This window comes from Lytechinus pictus, chromosome 3, assembly GCF_037042905.1.
Source record: "Lytechinus pictus isolate F3 Inbred chromosome 3, Lp3.0, whole genome shotgun sequence".
NCBI classification, from domain to species: domain Eukaryota; kingdom Metazoa; phylum Echinodermata; class Echinoidea; order Temnopleuroida; family Toxopneustidae; genus Lytechinus; species Lytechinus pictus.
This window is the reverse complement of record NC_087247.1, coordinates 43285120-43308718: the sequence shown is the minus strand read 5'-3', so window position 1 is coordinate 43308718 and position 23599 is coordinate 43285120. Positions and strand designations below refer to the sequence as shown.

Sequence of the window (23599 nt, the reverse complement as noted above, 5' to 3'; positions counted from 1 at the left end):
ATGCATACAATATAAACATAATGCATACAATATAAACATTATACATAATTTGAAGGAAAAAATGGTGTGGGCATATACTTCACATTTTGATAATAAAAAAGGAACATTAACAAAATTTAATGAACGCAGGAGACCGCCATCGTGAGCGGTTAAGCTTGTAATTGGTGGCGGCCTCATAAAAAGGGTTCGTGACTATGATTGGTAATTACTAAACAAATGGGTGCAATGCAGGTGCAGGTGCGGGTGCAGAAGATAGCTGTAGATTTTATATTTTTTATTTAAAGGTCAAGTCCACCCCAGTTAACTATTGATTTGAATAAATAGAGAAAAATCTAACTAGCATAACACTAAAAATTTCATCAAAATCGGATGTAAAATAAGAAAGTTATGGCATTTTAAAGTTTCGCTTATTTTTCACAAAACAGTGATATGCACAATTCCGTGACATGAAAATGATTCAGTCGATGATGTCCATCACTCACTATTTCTTTTATTTTTTATTGTTTGAATTATACAATATTTCATTTTTTAGAGATTAATTGACCATAGGGACCGAATTGACTGAATCATATAGTATTAACCAATGCTAATTCCACATGTTCAGAGAGGAATTGATCACCGTTTCACTTGACAATGAGGAGAAAATTAGAATATTTCATATTTCATATAATGAAATACAAAAGAAATAGTGAGTGGATGACGTCATCAGTGTCCTCATTTGCATACCGACCAGGATGTGCATATTGTTTTGAGAAATTAAGCGAAACTTTAAAATGTCATAACTTTCTTATTTTACATCCGATTTTGATGAAATTTTCAGTGTTACGCTTGTTGGATTTTTCTCTTTTTATTCAAATCAATTTTTTGTTGGGATGGACTTGTCCTTTAATTTATAGTGGTAAATGAGGATTAATTTGAAGGTTGGGATGAATAAGATCGAATGATATTTCTTTTACAGTTGATTTTAAAGAGTATAAAGTGGAACAAGATTTAATATTTTCTGCAAGATTATTCCAAATGTCTGGACCATGATGTCGAATTGATTTAGAGGTAATTAACAGTCTGGGGTTTGTGAGATGAAAGTTTCCAGATGTACGAGTTGGGTAGGTATGGACAGAACTATTGAACTTAAAAATATCATCAAAATACGAAGGGAGTAGGTTATTAATATACTTAAACATAATGATAGCTACTTGAAGAGTATACAAGTCGGCAACTTTTAGTGTTTTCTGCTTGAAAAATAATGGATCAGTGTGAGCCAAGTAATGAGATCCTGTACAAATGCGAATAACTCTCTTTTGTAATTTGAAAATAGAAGTCAGCTTTGTTGAGCCACAAATAGCCCAAACAACCGTACAATAAGTAATATACGGGAGTACTAAGGAATTGTACAATAGGAATAAAGTTTTAAGAGGTAAAATAAATTTTAACTTAGAAATAATTCCAATGCTTCTCGAAATACACATTGTAATATGGTGCAGATGCTCATTCCAAGATAAAGCTTCATCTATGATAACCCCTAAAAATTTAGAGTGAGTTTTCCGTTCTAATGACTTGCCATCAATCTGTAGGTGAAATTGAGTGTTAGAAATATGAGAGTGATGTTTAAAATATATGTAATGAGTTTTTTGTGTGTTCAAAGATAATTTGTTAGCTTTGAACCACCCTGATACTTTGTTTATTTCATGATTTAAAATATTGTATAAGGAAGTGGGATTTTTATGAGAAAAAAAAAATTTGTGTCGTCAGCGAATAATACAAAAGATAAAATGGATGATGTATTAATAATGTCATTGATATATAGTAAAAATAAAAGTGGGCCTAATATGGAGCCTTGAGGGACACCACAACGAACTAAAAGTGAGTCAGAGTCATAACCATTAAATGCGACGTATTGTTTTCGATTTCTTAAGTAATCTTTAAACCAAAGGAGGGATTGACCTCGTACGCCATAATAATTAAGTTTTGAGAGTAGAATATCGTGATTAAGTGTATCAAATGCCTTACTAAGGTCACAAAATATGCCAATGACATGTTCTTGCTCATTCTCCTGAGGACGACAAGAACACTCTTGTCGAAACGTCGAGATTGGGTGGTCCTTTTCAGGACCAACATCTGCCCAAGAAAGATAAATGGTGTACCGTGTAACCTACTACACTATTCTTCTTCGCCATGGAAACCTTCAGAAGTTATGACATGTTCTTTGTTAGCAATGGCGTTTGTAATTTTATCATAGATTTGGATTAAAGCCAAGTTTGTTGAGTAATTTTTCCTAAAGCCATATTGATTAGAATTTAGCAGATTGTGTTTGCTGATGAATTTATAAAGTCTGTTATATACTATTTTTTCGAAGATTTTTGATATAGTTAATTGGGAGAAGAGAAATGGGGCGATAATTATTAATTTCATGAGGATTGTCTTTTTCGAAAATTGGATTGACTTTGGCGATTTTGAATAAGTCAGGAAAAACTCCTTGTGATAATGATTTATTAAAAATGTTACTATAAGAGGATTAGCAAGTGGGTGAATTATTTCTTTTAAAAGAGACATACTAATTCTATCATGTCCATGCGATTTTGAACTGTTAAGAGACCGTGTAATATTGATAATTTCAGTTGGGTCCGTAGGGTTAAAAAATATAGAGTGTGGATTAGGTTCGGGGAGATAGTAGGTAAAACGCGCCTATAGGGCTATTAATTTTGCTTGAAAGTTCGGGTCCGATATTTGTGAAAAATGAATTAAATGAATTTGCATGAAGGGAAGAGTCAATTTTAAAACCGTTAAGAGTCATATCATCAGTAAGAGGGGAATCTGTCTTTGTTCCCATTACCTCTTTAATGATTTTCCAAGTTGCATTAGTGTTTGAACTGGCATTCTTTATTCTATTAGCGTAATACATTTTGCGTGATATACGAATTAATTTTGTCAATTTGTTTCGATATACTTTATATGTTTTTAAGTTAGCTTCGGACGGTTTGTGTAAATGTGACTTGTAAAGGCGATTACGTGTATGTATTGATTTCAATATACCTTTTGTTATCCAGGTATGTTTGGGGGTCTTTTTTCGATTATTTTTCATTCTATCTATGGGGATATTCTTATCGTAATAATGTTGTAATTTATCATTAAAGCGATTATAAGATGTGTTTGCTCCAACTTCATTATAGACATCCTCCCATTCCTCAATTGCTAAGTCTTGTTTCAATAATTCAATATTACGTTTAGATTCTCTTCTATATGTATGTTGGTTAAATGTTTTGAGGTGTGGTAGTTTTAAATCACAAGTTAGAAATATTGGTCAGTGGTCTGAAACTTCAGAGCATATAGAATTCCTCCTATCATTTTGTTGTTCATGTTATGTACGTTGGAAAAAATGTTGTCGATTTGAGTTGATGAATTTTGGTTGATTCTAGTGGGATTATTTATGAATGAATTGAAGCCGAATGAGTACATTAGTTTCATGTAATTGTTTGATTTATTATTGTCGATTGAGGGTAAGAAATTGATATTAAAATCACCAATAATAAAACAGTTTCTATTTTCATTACTTATTATATGGAGATATTGCTCTGTTTCCTCATAAAATGAATCAAAATTAAAACCTGGTGGTCTATAAATTAAACCTATATGACGACATTTTAAATTCTGTGTTTTCAATTTCAATAAATAAAGATTCAGCATGTAAAAGTTTCACGTCGGAACGGATCTTAAATTTCAGTTTTTCCAAGTTACAGATGATCCTCAGATGTAAGGAAGGTAAGATCATAAGGATCAGGAAAAGGGTCATCTCTTCCTCATACTAACTACACAGGCAGTCGGCAAGCCCTGAAAAAGTAGCTTCTTTTATCCAAGTGATATTCGTGACTAGAGGGTTTTTGCATTGTTAATGAGCTTGGTGCAGTCTAAAACATTTTTTATTCGGCCATTGCTGCTCTAAATATTGACCAAATTTAATGTTTTTGATAACTTAATAAAGAAGAAGAGTCATTCTTTCAGGTCATGTGTTTGGATTTTAAAAAGATTGTGTAATATAGGTAAATTTTTTGATCAAAAACATAAAAGAAAATAATTATTTTCATGCAACAAAAGTTATTTTTCCACTTAATTTCGGTTTGAGCCCAAATGATTTTTAGATTGGTATAAAATTAAGCTGAAGATCTAAGCTTTAATATGATATAATTTTATAAGAGGTATTTTAGATGGGTCAGCAGCCAGCTTTTCATCAGTCAGTCGGCAAGCCCTGAAAAAGTAGCTTCTTTTATCCAAGTGATATTCATGACTAGTGTTTTTGCATTGTTAATGAGCTTGGTGCGGACCAAAAACACCTCTTTTTATTCTGCCATTGCTGCTCAAAATATTGACCAAATTTCTATGTTTTGGGTATCTTTATAAAGAAGAAAAATCATTCTTTCTGGTCATGTGTTTAGATTTTTTTTAAATGTTGTAATAATAGGGGAAATTTTTTATCTAAAACATGAAACAAAATAATTATTTTCATGCAACAAAAGTTGTTGTTTTTATACTTAATTTCTGTTTGAGCCCAAATGATTTTTAGATTATGATAAAGCTGAAGATCTAAGCTTTAATATGATATAATTCTTATAACAGGAGATATTTTAGATGGGTCAGCAGCCAGCTCTGCATAGGCCAAGTACCTTTATCACCTCAAAAACAGAAATACTGCACTCTGATTGGTCATAGAGACCACACACCCACGCAAATTCCAATGTTCCCCACACTGGGCCTCTGCAAGGTCACATTCACCATGTGGTAATCTCTTCAAATTACCCATGCCTGTTGTTTTGAAAACCTTATTCAGCCAATCAGAACTCTGGATTTTATGTTTCTCAGATATTTCAGAAATCTCATCTTGCATCTTGACGGAAAAAGCTGGCTAATGACCCATATAAAAGATGCCACATATCAAGAGTGACATTGTAAAAAAGTACAAAGTTTTAGTTTTCTGATGATATAAAGAATGTTTGTGTGAAAACAGAGGAAGAAAATTCTGTTTGAGGCATCTTTTCAGGTAAAAAAAAATCACTTATTCATCAAAATGTTTTATTCAAAAGAAATAACCAATATAAAAGAATAACATTTACTCTTTCCTATGGTACAAAATAATCAATATTAATCAAGAAGTGGTTAAATTCTTTAAAGAAAGTCTCACAATTCACGAGATTTTGCAGGGACATGAATTCAGCCATGTGAGGACTTGGATAAATCTTGCTCATTTGCTCATTAACATGGGGACTTGCTGACTGAGTGTACAGCAAATCATTTGTAGCTACACCCTAGCTAATGAAACATGAAATTAACATCCCCAAAACCAGATTATTTTGTGTTCAGTCAATTGTTCATAGAAATTATGACCTCCAAAACAAGTTAAATTTGAGTAGAAGAAATAACCAGTTGTCTCACAATGTATCAAACGCAGTAGGAGTTGCTCTCCTACTGCGTTTGATACATCATGTGACAACTGGTTGTTTCTTCTACTCAATCCTTTACCACGATGAACCTCTTCCACATCAAGTTAAATTTGTTTTCACTAAATTGTTCTCCAAAACAAGATAATTTTTTGTTCACTAAATTGTACATATATGAACAATTTAGTAAACAAGATATAATCTCTTTTGGAGGGAAGATAAATTTAAAGATTTTTTTTATCAGGCAAAAAAAAAAATTATTAGTACAGCATCTAGCTTCCCTGCTACATACATATCTTACTTCTACATCTACTACTGATTGCATATCAGTAGTCGATGTACATGTAGAAGTAGGATATGTACATATGTAACAGGGAAGCTATATGCTGTACTACTAATAATAGTAAAATGATGATAAATGTAGATTATAATCATAATCGTTATAAAAATATTAGTAATAATACAATTATAATGAATAAAAAAAAGAAGTAGGATAAGGGGGAAAAATGATGATGAAAAAATCAGGAAATATAGCCTTTACATCTTTATTAGCATTTTTATCAGACTGCTCAAAACTTAGCTCAAAATTTCCTAAATAGTGAAAAAATAAGGCCTAAAGGGATGCTCCGGGCTGAAGATATTTAAATATCTAAATAAATAAAGTAAAATTCACACAGCAAAATTCTGAATATTTCATCAAAACCAGATAACAAATAACGAAGTTATTGAATTTCAAAGTTAAGCAACATTTTGTGAAAACAGTTATGCACGTCGTCATGAATATTCATTAGATGAGCTGATGGTGTCACATCTCCACTTTCCCTTTTCTTATGTTATTACATGAAACCTTGATTGTTTTATTTTTTCATACATGTGCAAATGATGTGTCTCCTTTATGATGAAATAAGTTGCAGCAATGCATAACTTATGCACTAACGAACGTAGAGGGCAGTGTGTGTTGCTGCCCTCTACGTTCGTTGGTGCACTTAATCAGTTGTCAATCCACCTGTTATAGTTCTTGGTAGAAATTTTTTGAATAAACCTAATTTCATATAATGAAATACAAAAGATTTTTTTTTCCATTTTTGGCGGTCTATAGCACAACCCCTGGCCTCATTCCAACTCTTCAATCCATTGGTATCTCTCTCCTTCTCTACAGTTCTCTGCCATGTTCTTTTAGGTCTATCCCTTTTTCGTTTTCCTTCTGGGTGAAAAGTTATACCCAAATTAATACATGACTGATACATATTCTTTTGCTAAATGGGGTAGACCAGTTTTTGCCAAATGTATAGTGGGAATTAATTTCATATAACCCTTATCAAATATTGACAAAATATGAACTTTCCATTCATATGCTTTACAGGGCTCTCTTGAAAAACAGCTTTCCTGTGCTGAAGAGACCATAATAATAATAATAATAAACTAATACTTAAAGATTTGTATAGCGCACATATCTGTCGATGACACTCAAGGCGCACAATTAACTACTTATATAAAACAGAAATAAAATTAATAAATACACAAAAATTGAACAAATTGACAAGAAAAAAAAATACACAATCAGTTAAAGTTGGTAGTCAAAATAACAAGTAGGCCACCATGATTAAAGGAAAAATATATAAATATCAGGGTGTTATACTTCAAAACTGGGATTCCAACTTTAACTGAGAAAAATCAAGATGATTGAGAATCTGATTTAACACCCAAGAACAGGTTGATATTTCATAAACTGTTTGTAAGTTACATGTGACTTTCAACACAATTACCATATGTAATGAGAGAGCCAATGATGGTATATATCTACCTTTTGTTTAGTATTTCATTACATGAAAGTGATATCAGAGGAGAAATGCGCATCAACTGATGAAAATGAGGGGAAACAAAAGAAAAAGGAAAGGTGGGATGAGACACTGTCAGCTCACTCATTGCACATTAGTAATAGACATAAATAAATGTTTCATCAAAGTAATGCATAACCTTGCTAAGTTATTTTCATCATATTTAATGAAATCTTTAATTTTTTGGCCTGAATTAAATTAACCACAGGTTTGTTTTCAAATCAGCTTGGAGTACCTCTCTAAATTATACATAGATTACATGATAATTTACTCAATCATAAATTCATGCGCTGGCACTCTCAGACTATAAAGCATTTTTATTACCGTGATAGGAATGCCATGATGGAATCTGCTTCTATTTCAGCCAAAACATAATGATTCATTCATGTGATAATCTGGGCATTCACAATCTACAAACAAATTGGCTTGTCTAGGCTGCACGTAGATGGGTAAACTCAATCCACTCTATTTCTTGTTGGGGTGAACTTGGCTTTTATATACCAAAGTCAGAGTTGTTTACTGTCTGTCTGTTGTCTCTTTTTTTGAACCTCTCCATTTGCAACACTTCACAGAATACACATGTAGTCCTTATCAAAAAAATCCAATGGGTTAACCGGCTCCATGATTCACCTTGGTGCTATCTCCTCAGCCTTAAGAAGAAAGCATGTCTACATTCCTGACTATCCTCAGGGTAATATTTATCATAAAAGTCCAAAAAGAGTTCTTCCTGCTTGAATCCAAACTTCTGATAGAGCAACATGGCGTGGTTACTGGCCGATACATGCAGTGTCACATCTTTGCCCATACACGTCTATACAACAGAATTAGTATAAAGAAAAAAAATGGTGTCAATACAGAGAATAATTTTTAAGTTTTGATTTATTTCCACAATAACAGCAACAATTGGGTTTGACATTTCAAAATCATACATTACAACAAACAATAAAATTTACCTCTTCCAAACGAATCATTTCAGCACAAATATTAAGAGAATGTAGATTAAAAAACAAACAAACCAACAAACAAGTATCTTAACTGCTGAATTGTGGAGGATACCTTGAATAAGCATTGCTTTTGAGGAAGGAATATTTCCTCTATTATGTGGTATTACATTTACTGGTGATAAAGTCATTGTAAAAGCAATTACCTGACAACAGACCTAAGGATAGATTGTAGTGTATTGTCATTGAAAATTTGATCTTTGCCAATAGGATTCAAGGACTACATTAACTTATGGAGTTTGTAAGGAAAAACGTCTGATAAAAAGCTTCATAAAATCAGCCTCCCCTCCAACAACACTTACTTGAATAAGATGGTAGACCATGAAAGTACCAATGCCTGCATTTCTCCATTCCGGATGGACAAAGAGAAATGATATATAGGCTTCGTTGTATTTGACATCAGGAACCATGAATCCAAAACCAATCACAACCTTACGATAGAGAACTACCACACTGAAGTCCGGATAATGAAGGCATTCCGATACTGGAAAATCAATTAACAAAATTAACATAAATGTACATGGATGAATGAATTTACTCAGTTGTAATTCAAATTTTTCATAAGCTAAAAACCTTCTCATTGATGTTGTTAATAACTTCATAACCTCCAATCATTTTTTGTGTTTTTCAGATATACATAAAAATTGACTGTAAAGATAAAAATGTGGAATATATTAAGAAGTGGTAGCTAGATACAGACATGTGATAAACAAATGAAAGGTTATTATGGTGAAACTGAAAAACAAAATTTAGCTAGCAGTTATGATGATAATATCATTTCCACTTCCAAATGCTTGAAATTGGTTAATATCACATTCAACTTGCATTTTGCTATCTTTTTTACATTTCTAATGTATTAATAAATCAATGGACATTAAATTGTAAATATCTTGAAAAGATCATTATTACAAACCTCAACTTTCCTACACAGTCAAATTTGCTAAAACAATCATCATTCTGTACAAGAAGCATGCATGAAGAGGGTGAATTAAGGCCATATTCTCTTGACTTTTTCATAAAGATTATTCTATATTAAATGGGAAGTCCATGCAAAAAAAAGTTTATTTAAATCAAATAGAAAAACCTAACCAGCCAAAATGATAAATTTTCTTCCAAATCAAATATGATATAAGAAAGTTCACAAATTATCTCATTTCATTTCTTTTTCACAAAATGATTGATTTTCTGTTGAAATCAACTTTTTGTTGTTGTGAAGTTGCCCCTTATTAAGCTGTGTAGACTTACAGTCAATGCCTGGCCAGAAGAACTCTCGGCAGAGAGCATTGATGGAGGGGATGTGCTGAGGGCGAACATAGCAGTAGTCGATCGGTGCAACAGGAGGTGCCTGAAATGATGGATCTACTCTGCGATGGTGCTCCACAATCTCCTGGAGTAGACAAAGCTTGAGAGGTTTGGACTCTGCATCACGCCGTATGAAAGGCTTCAGAACCCTGTCAATTGTAATCACTCCATTGTTATATCACATATCACACATTCTTAAAGGTACAATTAAAAGCCTCAAAACTGTCCTAAGTACCTTGAGGTTATATCACAAATAATAATTTTTCAAGTTAAAAATAACTGAAGAACGATTAAAAAAAAGCACAGGAAGTCCTGAGTAACTTTACAGTTTCATGGACATGGGACACTCATCGGGTTTAAAAGAAAAAAGGTGTGTAGAGTTTGGACCATAAAAAATACTGTGCCTTAGCAAGGTGGTATTTTATCTAACTGCTTGTTATCATGCATGAGTTTATAAATGACTGCATTATCAGTGCCAAATCAGATTCTCAGTAATTATCATTCCAATAAACTCAAGATGAAATGCAATCTTTGTAGATGAACATCCTTGTTTTAAGACGCACCTGAATGCCAAGTTTATAATTTGTCAATATATGATCACGATTATATGATATTCACTCCCACTATGTTGAAATATGATAACAAAATCATATCCACTCTTTAAGCTGCAAGAAATGAGATAAGTGAATGTTTGTTCATTGACAGATGAATTACATATTGGGATTGAATAACAGACATACTCATGAGAATATTAGTTGGATTGTTATCTTACCTAGCTGTATATGGACTGACGATACTCTGCATCATAGCAGACTCATTGCAACCAACAAGACGAGCTTTGAATGAAGTCTGAGGCTGATGGACAGTTGGAGCAGAGTAGTGAGACATCTAAAGAAATCATAAAAAGACAAATTTGCCAAATGAAAAAAGAGCTAAAAATGCCAAAGGTAGTTGAAAAAAACCCATTTTTGTCCATATCCTAAGATTTTAAAATCAATCACCAAAGAAAAGTTTAATCCTGCAACCGCATGATACAATTACTTAAATCTGTTGACGTTTGGTTTCAGGTTGTCTAACCTCCATGCAGTGAACCCTGATAACTGCATATCTGCAGGTGAAAGTATTGGCATCATGACATAATTATTTGCAATCAAAAACAAAATGACAGAGACTGACCAAGATGCTTGTTGTATAAACTTTTTTATTCAAAACACTGACTAGTGACACACAATTGTCTTTTCCGATTTGCAATTGATCACAACCTTTGTTATAGAGGGACCTATCACTGTTCTGAACAATGTCATTTATGTAATCATACTTTATAGAATAAAAAGACAAGTTTGAGTCACAACCATTCCTTTTGAGATACTGGTTAGTATACATTACTCATATTAACTAGAAGCTCACAGAATAGAAACTGAAAGCAATACTAAATATACAAATTCAGAAGACAAAGTTTAGTTTCCTACTTGAAAGCGATCTAGAATCCTGTAATCTCCTTCTTGTTGACCCGATGACACATACTGCATCCCCACACCCTGGGGATTGACCCCTCCCCTACGAGGACTCTGGGTAAAGACGGACCGTGCCATCTTGGACGGTGTCATGTGACACCGATGTTGTAACATCTGCTGCAAGGAGGCATCAAGGTCAAAAAGTGGCTGACCCCTTGCTCGTTTCTCCTGGAAAAAAAAGTTGAACAAGATGTACATGCTATAGAGGATATAAACTCAAAGCTTTAGTGTCACAGCCACATTCAGTATTATCACCTTGATTACTGCTCATGAAGTTCATCGATATTACCCAGAATGCAACAATTTGTTCACATAGTATTATAATTTACCCACTAGAATGATAACAAATTTTTCACCTTCACTCCTTCACAAAGTGATCAATGTTCAATGTCCACATATTCCCATTTTGAAATGGCTGAAAAGTGATACCATACTTCACAATAAATTTTCAATTGATTTATGAAAATAATAATAAGAATAATGCAACTTATAAAGCGCTAAATCCACTCTGTAGATTGCTCAAGGCACATACAGAGTAATGAGCTAAAAAGAAAAGTTTTGAGAAGGATTTTTAAAAAATTCAACATAGATGTATACATCATAGATATATATCAAGACTTATCTACAGTACATGAGCCTATTAGATGACCCCACTGTGTAATTTATCTCCTTGAAGGACAGTCCCTTTAACACATACAGTGTATAACAGACTAAAAAAAAAAATTGATAACTTAAAGGTCAAGTCCAACCCAGAAAATTGTTGAATCGAATCGATAGAGAAAAATCAAACAAACATAACGCTGCAAATTTCATCGAAATTGGATGTAAAATAAGAAAGTTATGACATTTTAAAGTTTTGCTTATTTTTCACAAAACAGTTAAATGCACAACTCAGCGATATGCAAATGAGTCGATGATGTCCATCACTCACTATTTCTTTTGTTTTTTATTGTTTGAATAATACAATATTTCAATTTTTACAAATTTGACAATAAGGACCAACTTATGGTAATTCCACATGTTCAGGGAGAAATAAAACTTTGTTTCACTTGACAAGGAGGAAATTAGAATATTTCATATCATAAAATACAAAAGAAATAGTGAGTGGGTGACGTCATCAGTCTGCCAATTTGCATACTGACCAGAATGTGCATATAACTGTTTTGTAAAATTAAGCCAAACTTTAAAATGTCATAACTTTCTTATTTTACATCTGATTTTGATAAAATTTTAAGTGTTTTGCTTGTTGGATTTTTCTCCTTTTTTTCAAATCAACTTTTTGTTGGGGTGGACTTGTCCTTTAATCAGTACAGGCTTGATCCAGAATTTTAAGCTAAAATAAAATACCAATAAAAGTTTTAAGTAATAAATGCATCCTTCATCAAAGAAACTTGTCCAAAGTCAAATGATCATGCATATTTCCAAAGTTGACATTAAACCATGTTTTACCTAAAATCTACAGCAAGTCAAAGTGCAAGCTAAAATCCCTTATAGAAAATTTGTCCGTAAAAAAAAGCTGATAAAAACGAGCCACAGGAAGATAAAGTTACAATATTCAATGCTTTTACCAGGGTCCAAATGCATAAAACCAACTTTGTCATCATGGTTACCTCCATGGTGACATGGATCAGCAGCCAGTAGTAATTAAATAACTTAATGGTATAATTTATTATGGTAAATTCATCATTATAATAGTATTGAAGCAGTTAGCTCCTGGATTAGACAAGCAGATGAAAGCACAGGTGACATTGATGACTTACCTGTCTAATAAGAAGCTTTCTCCTCAGTCTCCTAGCAACTGGATCTGCATCTACTGCATCAGAACATGATTCTAAGAGTTTCAGAAGCTGTCTTTCCTCATACACACTCATTGGAAGAAACCTGACAAAGAAGATGTATACATTAATATCTTCATACTCAACACTCTTTGATCACTTAATAAGCAATTTTAAGATGGACAACACTGTGTGTATAATAACTTAAGAAGGTATTTAAGGCAGAAATGATATTTACTTTTTGTTTACCAATAATATCTGTACGGGTTATACAGGAAATCAAGATTACTAGTAAGAACAATGTTTCAACACAACCATGCAGATGATATGTCTTGGATTGAAGGAGTTAATATATTTGATTGAGCAAAACTTAGGCTCCTAAATAATAATCTAATAATTCAATTGCAAGACAGTGAGTGTGGTTGTTTATAATCATGTGGTATTTTCAAAAGCAAAATTGTTTCTCCATAACAAATATCAAATGAAGTAGAAAATAGAAGAACAAATTACTGGATCCATATTAAATTGAATACTAAGTCTCCATAATGTTAACCTGTCGAGCAATGATGAAATATTTTGCACAATGTCTCAATTTCATGCTTACTTTGGTTTAAATGAGTCTTCTTCCCCCTCCTCTGCTGCATCCTTGCCCTTAATCTCAGTTTGACCTTTGACCCTATGTTTTCTTGACTTGTTCTCCTTGCCACTGTTTGCCGAACTATCCAGAGATCTGAGAGATCCTGCAAAAGATGGGGCTTCACTAAAACCTTCCATCAGAGAATCTTGAGAGGACTCGTTGCTAATTTGCCGACTCACAATGATGGGTGGGGGTGGTGTTGATAAGTCAGATAGGCCTTTGCTCCCACCATGACATAGTGCATCTTCCTCATCACCAGCCATCAGCATGATGGGAAGGTTAACTGTTGTAAAAAGAAAAGGTGTTAAGGCTGAATTGGTAAGTTTCATTGTAAATTTTGTAACAGTATTTTTTTTTTCAGTCTTAAACTTAAAAAAAGGCATTTCTTCCCCTCACAGGGGGAAAGTCCATATAAATATGCATTATAATATCTCTGTTATCGCAAGATCATAAATAAATTACAACTTTCTTCTAAAATTTTCAAATAATGAACTCTGTGAGCTTGTGAAATTTCATAGCTCCTCATGTGTGTTGCCACAAACTAAAATAGAGTTAAGATATCCAATATATTATCATTTATTGATAGAATTTTGCCAATCCAAACAATATGTTTCTTTTATTTTTCTCCTGTTATCAAAATCAAGTTGACATCAGGGTGAATATACCCTTTAAATAAATATTGAGTGCATCCTGTCAGGATTGGAAAGTCTGCAGAACTGGAAATGCATAATGTTGTTACCTTCTGGTGTAAGATCACTCTCGTTGAGCAGGTTAGATGTGAATGAATCTGAACTATTATCTCCTCCAAGAAGGCTGAGAATTGATGGGGAATCAGGTACCGCAGTCGGCTGACCCAGATTCTACACATCAGAACAAAACAAATTATATCAAGTTTAATTTTAAACAACGGCAATGCTATTTTATTATCACAATTTCTTTGTAATGAGTTTGATCAGCAAAACAAACATCACTGCAATTATGATAACTTGTCAATATAAACTATTTGCAGGCATATAACTATCAGATTATAGATCCTGTCAGAAACTGTTCAAACTAGATGTTCAGATAACAAATGTCTATTTCATGATTGTCATTGATGTAGCATTTCTTTATCCAGCACAGTGAATGTCTGAATATGGTGCATTATCAAAGACCTGAAAATCATCTAGAAGGAGCACTTTTATTGCAGAAACTATCTTTTAAAGCCTGAAAAGGCATTCGTGTGTATTATTTTTCAAGTACTCCCATTATACTTCAAATAATGTTAAGAAAATGGCTGTATCAATTAATCATTCACAGTGAATGAAAAGCAATTTTACATTAGAATATCAATTAAAAAGAGATTTCGGTGGGGTAAAAATACTTTGTCTTTAGTCTATTCTATGTAATTAAGAAGTGTTCCAAACTTTGCTCAGATAAATTGCAAAACAGATCTTTGCAGAAAAAATGCAATACCATATTTCATTGATTTACTAAATTCTGAATAAATTTTACTTTCATAGCCTTGAAATCAACTCAAATTTTGCCATTGTTTTAGTCTCCATTTCAATCCAATTACTATTTGAATTTTTAATTGTCTAATATTCATCATTGATTAATATTATATTTACATAGTTTTTCCATTCTGTTTTATAATATATTTAATGAATTTTTATGTACACTTCCTCTTTAAAAAATATTTATTATCTATGTACATCACAAATCCTTACATGTACCTGTTCAAATTGTAATGTTGTTTTTACCCATGTATGACTTGTCAACATTTTATTTTAAACATGCTAATTCCAGCCTTTTGGCTGTGTATCATGTATTGTTTTTATACAAAATAAATCATGATTGAATTGAAAACATGATTGAATAAAAACAAATTTTGCATTAGCAAATTATGTCTTCAAATGTCATTTTTATTTGTTATTTGTTTAACTGTATTTTAATGTTAGTGTTCTTTTTTTAGCACCAGCTAATGAGGAGAGTCTTTTAACAGAAACTTGATTTCTTTTGATAATCCCCAGGCATTAGCTGGTGTTCTTTCCTCTCTTTTTTTAGTTTTTTTTTTTTTTTTGATTGATATTGTATATTGGATGTTGTATGATGATTATTTTCATTGTAATGAATTTGACTATTGTTATGAGTATGTGTACCTGGAAATGAAATAAAATAAAATAAAAATAAAAATAAATTTACAACAATTTACCTCACTCCCAGTAAAGCTATCTAGACTACTCTCATCGTCCTTGCTGTCTTTCTGATGTTTCTTCTTATATTCCTCTTCTGAAGCTTGCTTTGCTCGTCGTATATCCTTAGCTTCCTATTATAAAAAAGAATATATTTTTAATACTTATAAGACAATGGTCGTGCGGTACAGTGGTTAGAGCATTGGACTCATAATCGCAAGGTTGTGAGTTCGAATCTCCACTCTGCCATTGTATCCACTTTGATAAAAAGGCCCGAGAGTAATATCTGTCGTCTATAAGGTCAGCCACTATGACTGATTAACCTAGATGTAACCTGTTTCCTAGGTAATTGGCTATATACCAGCTTGGCGTTTACCAGCAAAACGCTGTTCCTATGGGAGTTACCATAAACAGAACAGAAATAGACAAATGAAATAAGCATTCTTGTTGTGAAAATTTAAGCATAGAGGTTTATGGTTCATTATGTGGATCATCCTGAACAGGATGGTTTTGATTGTGGGATGAAGAGAAATTAGAAATTAAATCTAAAGAGGAGTAGAAATTGCAAAGCATTAAATCAATAGATAAAGAAAGAAGAAATACAATTACAATTACTCAAAAAATGTACTTTATTACGTAATTGATCAGTTACCTTATAATTGAGCCCAACCCTGAGCAATGCAGTACATCTCTTTAAACTAAACATGCATGGGAATTATCATTCTAATTCCATTTATCAAATACAAATAGGATTTTCACACAAACAAACCTGTGTTCTTGATCGCTTTTCCTTGAGTTCTATTGCTGACTCAGCTGAAGTGCCCCTCTTTCGATTCCGTAAACCTTCGACTTTGATGGTAGGCTCGAACACCGTTCGCACTTTTCTCCCACCAATTTGTTTTGCTAGAAAAGAATTGACAATGAGATTGGCTGGTTATCCTTTTGAATTTTTTTTGAATTACCAAACATATCGAGAACTTGTACATAAAGGCCAATAAAAGGTAACAGAGAGTAGCTATTGTGAACAAAATCTTCCTCAGAACTTTTATACTGTACTGTACATGTAGCATTAGCGATTTAACAATTGATTTGTATGATTGATTACTACTCTTGATTGCAAGTAATGATCATTTAATAAAGCAAAAATATCGGACCCAAGTCGTTACTGGACCCTAGATTGAATTGTAGAGGAAACTGCGTAGTTGGGAATGTTCATTATAATGGACCAAAGAATGAGTGAATGCTGTAAAATTTTGAATTCACCATAGTAATCAGAAATTAGATGCGTTTGTTGTGAGTCTATATGCATTGGACATAGAAATGCATGTATAGGACTACACACAATTGTTTGGCCTGATTATTTCAGTATTTTTTTTCATACTTCGAATGATAGGGCATCTAAAGACTCTTAGTACATCTGAGGAAAAAAAATTCCCATGTCTTTTTTCCTTTAAAGGCAAATTATGGTATTGCATTTACATCATCATATAATTCATATATTCCTCTATATTTTGATACCTAATATGAGACAAACACTTCATGAATTAATAAGCAAGACGAGTTTGTCAAAATCAGGTTTTTAATACGCAGAAAACCTGGACAAGATTGGTTCATGATACGAAGACCACGCTTATTTAACGATTGGCTCATTAGCATTTCTTTGTATTCTTTGTTAACTTTTTCTCACTGATCCCTGAAATGAGAGTGGATTCAGATTCGCATGAGAAATTCTGCGCAAATCATTTCTGATATGCCTCAATATGCATTGTTTGTAATCTGCCATGAACGATTTGCTAAGCTGTTGGTCTCAAATTAAAGATAAGATCCCTTCTTACCATAAGTATAAAATTCATAGTAAAAACATAATTCATATAATTCTTAAATTTATATTTGAAACAGGTTTCCTTTTTTGTGGGATGCACTGTATATAACATGTTATTCTTCTCAATAACACAAAAAGAACTTGAAAACACAATTATTGTTTTCAATTTTCCACAAAAGGTGTTCATTTCGCAGGAACAGGGTTCCAAGCTTTTCAAGAAAACAAAATTCCCAGATTTTTCCCTGATTAAGTTTGAAAATTCCCCGATAATTATTCAAATCCACTCAAGTTTTGCATGTTTTCTAAGTTGTTGCAGTGAATAACATGTCTTTTCAGTATAAAAACAATAATGCAAAACTATTACACACGCATGTAATGGCCTCCCTTCTCCCCATACAGCCATCCACCATACCCCATAACCACCATAACCCGTCATTTAATGGATGTTGTTTTGAAATGCAACAATAACAGTCTGACTGACTACCATGTGCGCTTTCAACATTTAGGCCGATCAAAATTCCCTGATTTTTCCCTCCTTGGAAGCAGTTTTTTCTGATTTGAGGTATTTTTTATATCAAATTCCCTGAATTTTCCCACTGGGGAAGGACATTAAAAAAATTAGGGAATTTGTGTGAGTAATCTTACCTTTTAATGAAGGTTCTTGTTTAAGGGTTGGAGGTTTGTTTTCAATCAATGTCCACCATCCTGTCTCATTGAACTCTGCAGCGCCAGATCTGAAAAGCTGTTTGTTACCTACGGATAATACACCAGCAACTGTACCATGCCAAGTGGTTGTCTTGATTTTACTTCATGGGGGGGGGGGGGGGGAATAAAGACAAAGTGATTATGTACAATATTCATCTTGGGTAAAATTAAGTATTTATAAATTAAATTCATTGAATCACACATACTGATCCTGAAGAAAGCCAAATACTGCTGAGGATACTTTGATTTTATTGAAATTATGCGATATTGAAAAAATATTGAATATTTGATAGTGGTTTATGATTATATTGATATATCACAAAAACATGATAGAACCAAAATACTGTCAATAATGAAATTTTAATCACTGTTTATTGACTTTAAATGGTTCTCTGTATTGTTTGAAACCAACTCAGAACTTGGTAAGTTCGTACTAAAATGCCCACTTTTCATGAACAGGCACCGATGAACGCCTTACTTTCATTAACCCCTTCCCTCTTTTCACAGAATTCAGTTCACAATGAACGTATATAACGAATTTTCAGGCTTGGCGATATATTGTGTTATCAAATATATTTTCCAGGCAATAATCAATTAAAGGAGAATGAAACCCTTGAAACCAGCTGAATCCATATCAAAGAGAAAAATCAAAGAAACATATTGTTGAAAGTTTGAGGAAGATTGAATGAATAATAAAAAAGTTATGAGCATTTGAATATTAAGATCACTAATGCCATGTAGATCCTCCCATTGGCAATGCAACCAAGATTTGTGATGTCACACACGTACAACTCCCTCATTACTTTAGTACTTATTTCACTTATATTCTCACTTTTATAGAGTCTATCACAAGGTGAGGTGTTCTCTTTATGAGAGGACAAGTACAGAGGTTTCACAACATTATATCATTGATGAATCGTTTGTCATATGATTAGAATGAGCAAAAAGAGATGTTTTGGGGTATATTTTCAGTGTCCAAAAGGGGAGAGTTGTTCATCTGTGACATCATAGATCTTGGTCGCATTGCCAATGGGAGGATCTCCATAGCATTAGTGATCTCGACATTCAAATGCTCATAACTCTTCTATTGCTAGTCCTATTTTACTCAAACGTTTGTTGATCTTATTCTTTGATTTTTCTGCTTTCACAAAAGCTAACTTGCTCCAAGAGTTTCATTCTCCTTTAACATTAAAATCAAATATTAACCAGCATTAAAAGCATATATAACATATAAACTAGAATATGTGAAAAGAAATGTTAAATATAACAGCCTCTTGAACAATAAAGGAGGACAAAAATCCATCTTACTGTGCTCCAAAGATGAGGTTCCAGTGTAGAGAGATAAACTCACAGATGTCTTCCTTCCAGCGAAAAAATCCTCTCCTCCCACTCCTTCTTAGAGCTAAATTGTACAGAGACAGCATCACAACTTGTTGCCTGGGAACAAGGACAAGCAAATGTATTTGATTGTATAGACAGTAGTTATAGAATGCAAGTTATACCATTAATTACGGTATACATTTTCTATACTAAACACACAAAAAAAAATATACACTAAGGATTCCCATCCTCATTTCATTGAAGTATTAATAAACAATTATTATTAATAAACAATAAATGATGCTTGAAATTACAACATAAAAGAGAAGTGTCATATTTTCCATTTTCTGACTACATCAGATAATTAGCAAAACCTACTAGAACAAAAATTAGGAAGACAAACCAGAATAGTTTCAATTTCATGTTGATTGTTTTAGATTTGATCTTTATCTAGTCTCATTTCCACTTGATAACAAGTACACGCATTAGGCCTATATCTCAGATTGCAAGTACAGTATTCATGTTAGCATCAGATATGGAATTCAAGAAAATGAAATATCATCAATAAAACTAGAAAATCATATTATTATCCTGTTAGCACTCTTATTAAAATTACCAAGTCAATCTCATTCTTTCCACTGTCTCATCTTCAGGCGCCTTACATGTACTGCAATTCAGTTTGAAGAAAATGTCCCCTTCTAGAGTTGTAGGATTGCCAGTTTTGAAGCAAGCTATGAAAAACAATAACACACATGACAGAAATAAATCTCAGTATTATGTATTATGCTCTTCAAAAGGCCAGACACAAAATTGTGTTCCTTTCCATAATAAAATAAAATTGAAGATGTTGTTCAGTATGTCTGTGTCATGAAAATACAAATAATCAAACAATTAGAATTTAAAACTTCCTCATTGACCTACCTAAATGAAAAGACTTCTTGCATTTTTCACAGGAGATCATCGGACCATCCCCTTTGCCTTCACAGTAACACTGATCCCCCAAGGACTCGTCCTCTGTTACATCTACATTTTCCCTCATTTCTTCCTCCTCGTGGATGATGGTCACATTAGAGGACTCTTCTTCTTCATCTTCTGCATCATGGTCATCCACTGTCTCCATGATAATGTCTTCATCCTGTGACTTAGCTTCCTCCCTATTAACTCCTGGGGATTTCGTATCCATGGAAACCACATCAATTTCATCATTTTCCCCCTGCACAAGGATGATAGAAAATATGTTTATTCACTTCAATTTTGAAATCTTTATAAAGTAGAAATATATTGCCAATCCCCAAAATGGAGAATTATATATCAAATCAAAGCAGAAAATCAAAGAACATAGTGGTGTCCCTCATTTATCATGGAGACAGATGAAATTCAGTTAATTGATAGTTTTAAAGTTCCCTCTCTGAGTGCTTCGAACACGTAAATAACGGCCTCAAAATTGGTGATTTTTAATGACGTGTATGCTGGTGCGAAACACGATTGGTTATCCCACATCAAGCTCCACTTGCATCCAAAACCTGTAGGGAGGGTATGTTTTCTCCACAAAGTTACTGAAAACATCGATCACGAAATGGAAGAAACCCAGAAGTTCATCTAGATTTAAATTTCAAAATTTATGATTTTGAAGAAGAGATTGATGATGAAGAATATAGTTAACTTTTATATGACGAATTTTACTAGAAACAAAATGCCCTTCGATCATTTTTAGTTAAAACCGTTGGGGGGGGGGGCTGGCCAAATAAAATTTCACGCAGGACAAAATGACCTTCCTTTTTTTTAATAACCTTTGGGGGGGGGGGTTGCCAAATATTACGCAGACAAAATGGCTTTCATTTTGAGTGACAATCTTTTTTTTTACTTGTCAAATTTTAAGCGAGACAAAATGACCATTGCGACAATCATCCCGAATGTTATGTCAAAATCTATCAAAAAATTTATATTTGTAATGACAAAATTTTTGCTCGCTCGCCTCTTCATCTGGCAGGCGCGTACTAGCCAGGGGGTGGTGCCCCCCCCCCCAAAAAAAAAAGTAGGGGGGCGAAAAGAGAAAAAGGAAAATGAAAAAAGGGAGGGTGTAGAACTGATTTGTTTTTCCTTCTTGGTTTTTTTTGTCAAAAGAATAAAAACCTTAACGAAATGTTCTTCTATAATTAGGTCTACACTCACAATTTGATTAACAATAGCAGCCATCTATGAGGTTTAAAATGGCTAAATATCCAGAGGTATCGAGACCCACCTGCTGATATAGCAGTTTAGCACTGGGGTACAGGATGGAAGGGTTAGGCCCAGTGGCCCCCGAATGTTCTACAACCAAGATAGAAAAAGAAGGGAATTAAAGAAAAAAAATTCATAATCACGTAATAAATTTTAGTATTTGTTAAATAATAATTTTTATCTATAAATTGTTCTTCAAAACAGCATTTTGGAACATCGCTAATCGAAGGTATGGCATAACGAAGCGGTTCAAGGGTCAGACCTATTGTATTTGCTTTGTTGGCAAATGGATTGAGGGATCTACACGAGATCATTCTGGTAAGAAACCTCTCATTTTTGCCATTCATAGTGAAATAATTTTTATACCTTCATAAAAAATCTAAATTTTAGGCGTTTGAAGGTTTCAATAAAATTCACTTATTAATTATAAACCGATTTCACCCTGTATAGTGTATTATATTAAAATATAGCATTATTTATAGGCTAAAATATAGGGCAGTAGGGAAATCTATCCAGGTCTCACTTATGCATATATGCATATATGGGAGACGGTTCAGGGCTCCATGAATGATGAAGAAGTTTAGATCTATGTCAAAATATTAAAAAATATCATCATGGAGTCCTCAGGCTCAACTTAAGACTAAGAGTCAATGCCAAGTCCAGTCCCACATATTGCAATTCATGTTCCTGTTGGCTGTTGCTTGGTGTTGAAAATTATAAGCATGATAAAATACGATCAGACTAGTCTACATTCATTTAAATTTTGATTTCCTGACCCGTAGCCCCCACTCCTAACAACTTCATGAATATCATTACTACCTGATCAGCTTCACTTGAAGTTACACCTGACATCGCTTGTTCAAATTTTATTTCAGGTCGATCGGTCAGCTGTCAGATCAGTGGTAACTACTGTACTGTACTGGTGGCAGATTGGACCGCTGCGCTGCCCGCCCGCGCCGCCGCGGTATGCGCTGCCGCCGTTCGGCCAGCTGTAAAGTTAGATCCTAATTAGTAATTCCTATATAAGAAAAAAAAATCCCAAATAAAATTGGAAGTTTAATACAAGTAAGATTTAGAAAAATGTTGGCTAGTATAGATTTTCATCAATATTATTATTGTTAGTGGTTGGACCCCGTGTTGGACATGTCAGACAGCAAGACCTAAATTTTAACAAAAGACTCTTGAATGCATATCTGCATGCAGGGGTGTATGGGGGGAGGGGGGGGGGGGGAGGCGCCCCAAAATAAAAAAAAGGAAAAGAGAAGAAAAGGGGAAAAGGGTAGCTTTGTGGGTTTCCGGTTTATATTTTTCTGAGAAGAATCAAAACCAAAACGAGACGTCGTCTCTCTCTTTCATATGTAAATTTTCTTCCCTTTTAGCGGGCCGGGCCGGGGAAATCGCGTCCGATGCCCTTGCGCTAACCCGGTAGTCTCCCCCCCCCCCCCCCCGATTTCCCTGCCTCTACTATTAGAGTATAGTGTGTATTTATTGCCAGCAAGTATATAAAAGGGCTTAAATAAAATAAAAAAAAGGAAAAGAGAAGAAAAGGGGAAAAGGGTAGCTTTGTGGGTTTCCGGTTTATATTTTTCTGAGAAGAATCAAAACCAAAACGAGACGTCGTCTCTCTCTTTCATATGTAAATTTTCTTCCCTTTTAGCGGGCCGGGCCGGGGAAATCGCGTCCGATGCCCTTGCGCTAACCCGGTAGTCTCCCCCCCCCCCCCCGATTTCCCTGCCTCTACTATTAGAGTATAGTGTGTATTTATTGCCAGCAAGTATATAAAAGGGCTTATGCGTCGGGCATGAACTTAGATAGGCCGAAGCACTAGCGTACCTACGGGGGGGGGGGCAGGGGGGGCACTCTGC

At 33.7% G+C, this 23599-nt stretch overlaps 1 protein-coding gene across 1 annotated transcript; it reads right to left on the bottom strand.

Moving 5' to 3' along the window:
- Positions 1–5957: 5957 nt before the first annotated feature.
- LOC129257184 (cysteine-rich protein 2-binding protein-like) lies at positions 5958–22946 on the bottom strand. The gene is made up of 15 exons (XM_054895458.2): positions 22554–22946; positions 20436–20727; positions 20131–20245; positions 19503–19631; positions 18135–18295; positions 16437–16570; positions 15688–15801; positions 14233–14353; positions 13461–13776; positions 12842–12962; positions 11037–11249; positions 10340–10455; positions 9511–9716; positions 8568–8749; positions 5958–8075 (listed from the first exon to the last, which is right to left on the bottom strand). The coding sequence occupies exons 1-15, from the start codon at positions 22584–22586 to the stop codon at positions 7902–7904; spliced, it is 2427 nt and encodes an 808-aa protein (XP_054751433.2). The 5' UTR covers positions 22587–22946; the 3' UTR covers positions 5958–7901.
- Positions 22947–23599: the final 653 nt, after the last annotated feature.

Coding starts and splice junctions, on each gene's coding strand:
- LOC129257184 (XM_054895458.2), bottom strand. CDS start 22,586: ATGTCAGGTGTAACTTCAAGTGAAGCTGATCAG. Junction 18,296..19,502: donor AACCTCATCTTTGGAGCACA/GTAAGATGGATT, acceptor CCCCCCATGAAG/TAAAATCAAGACAACCACTT. Junction 9,717..10,339: donor GTCAGTCCATATACAGCTAG/GTAAGATAACAA, acceptor TACAATTGACAG/GGTTCTGAAGCCTTTCATAC.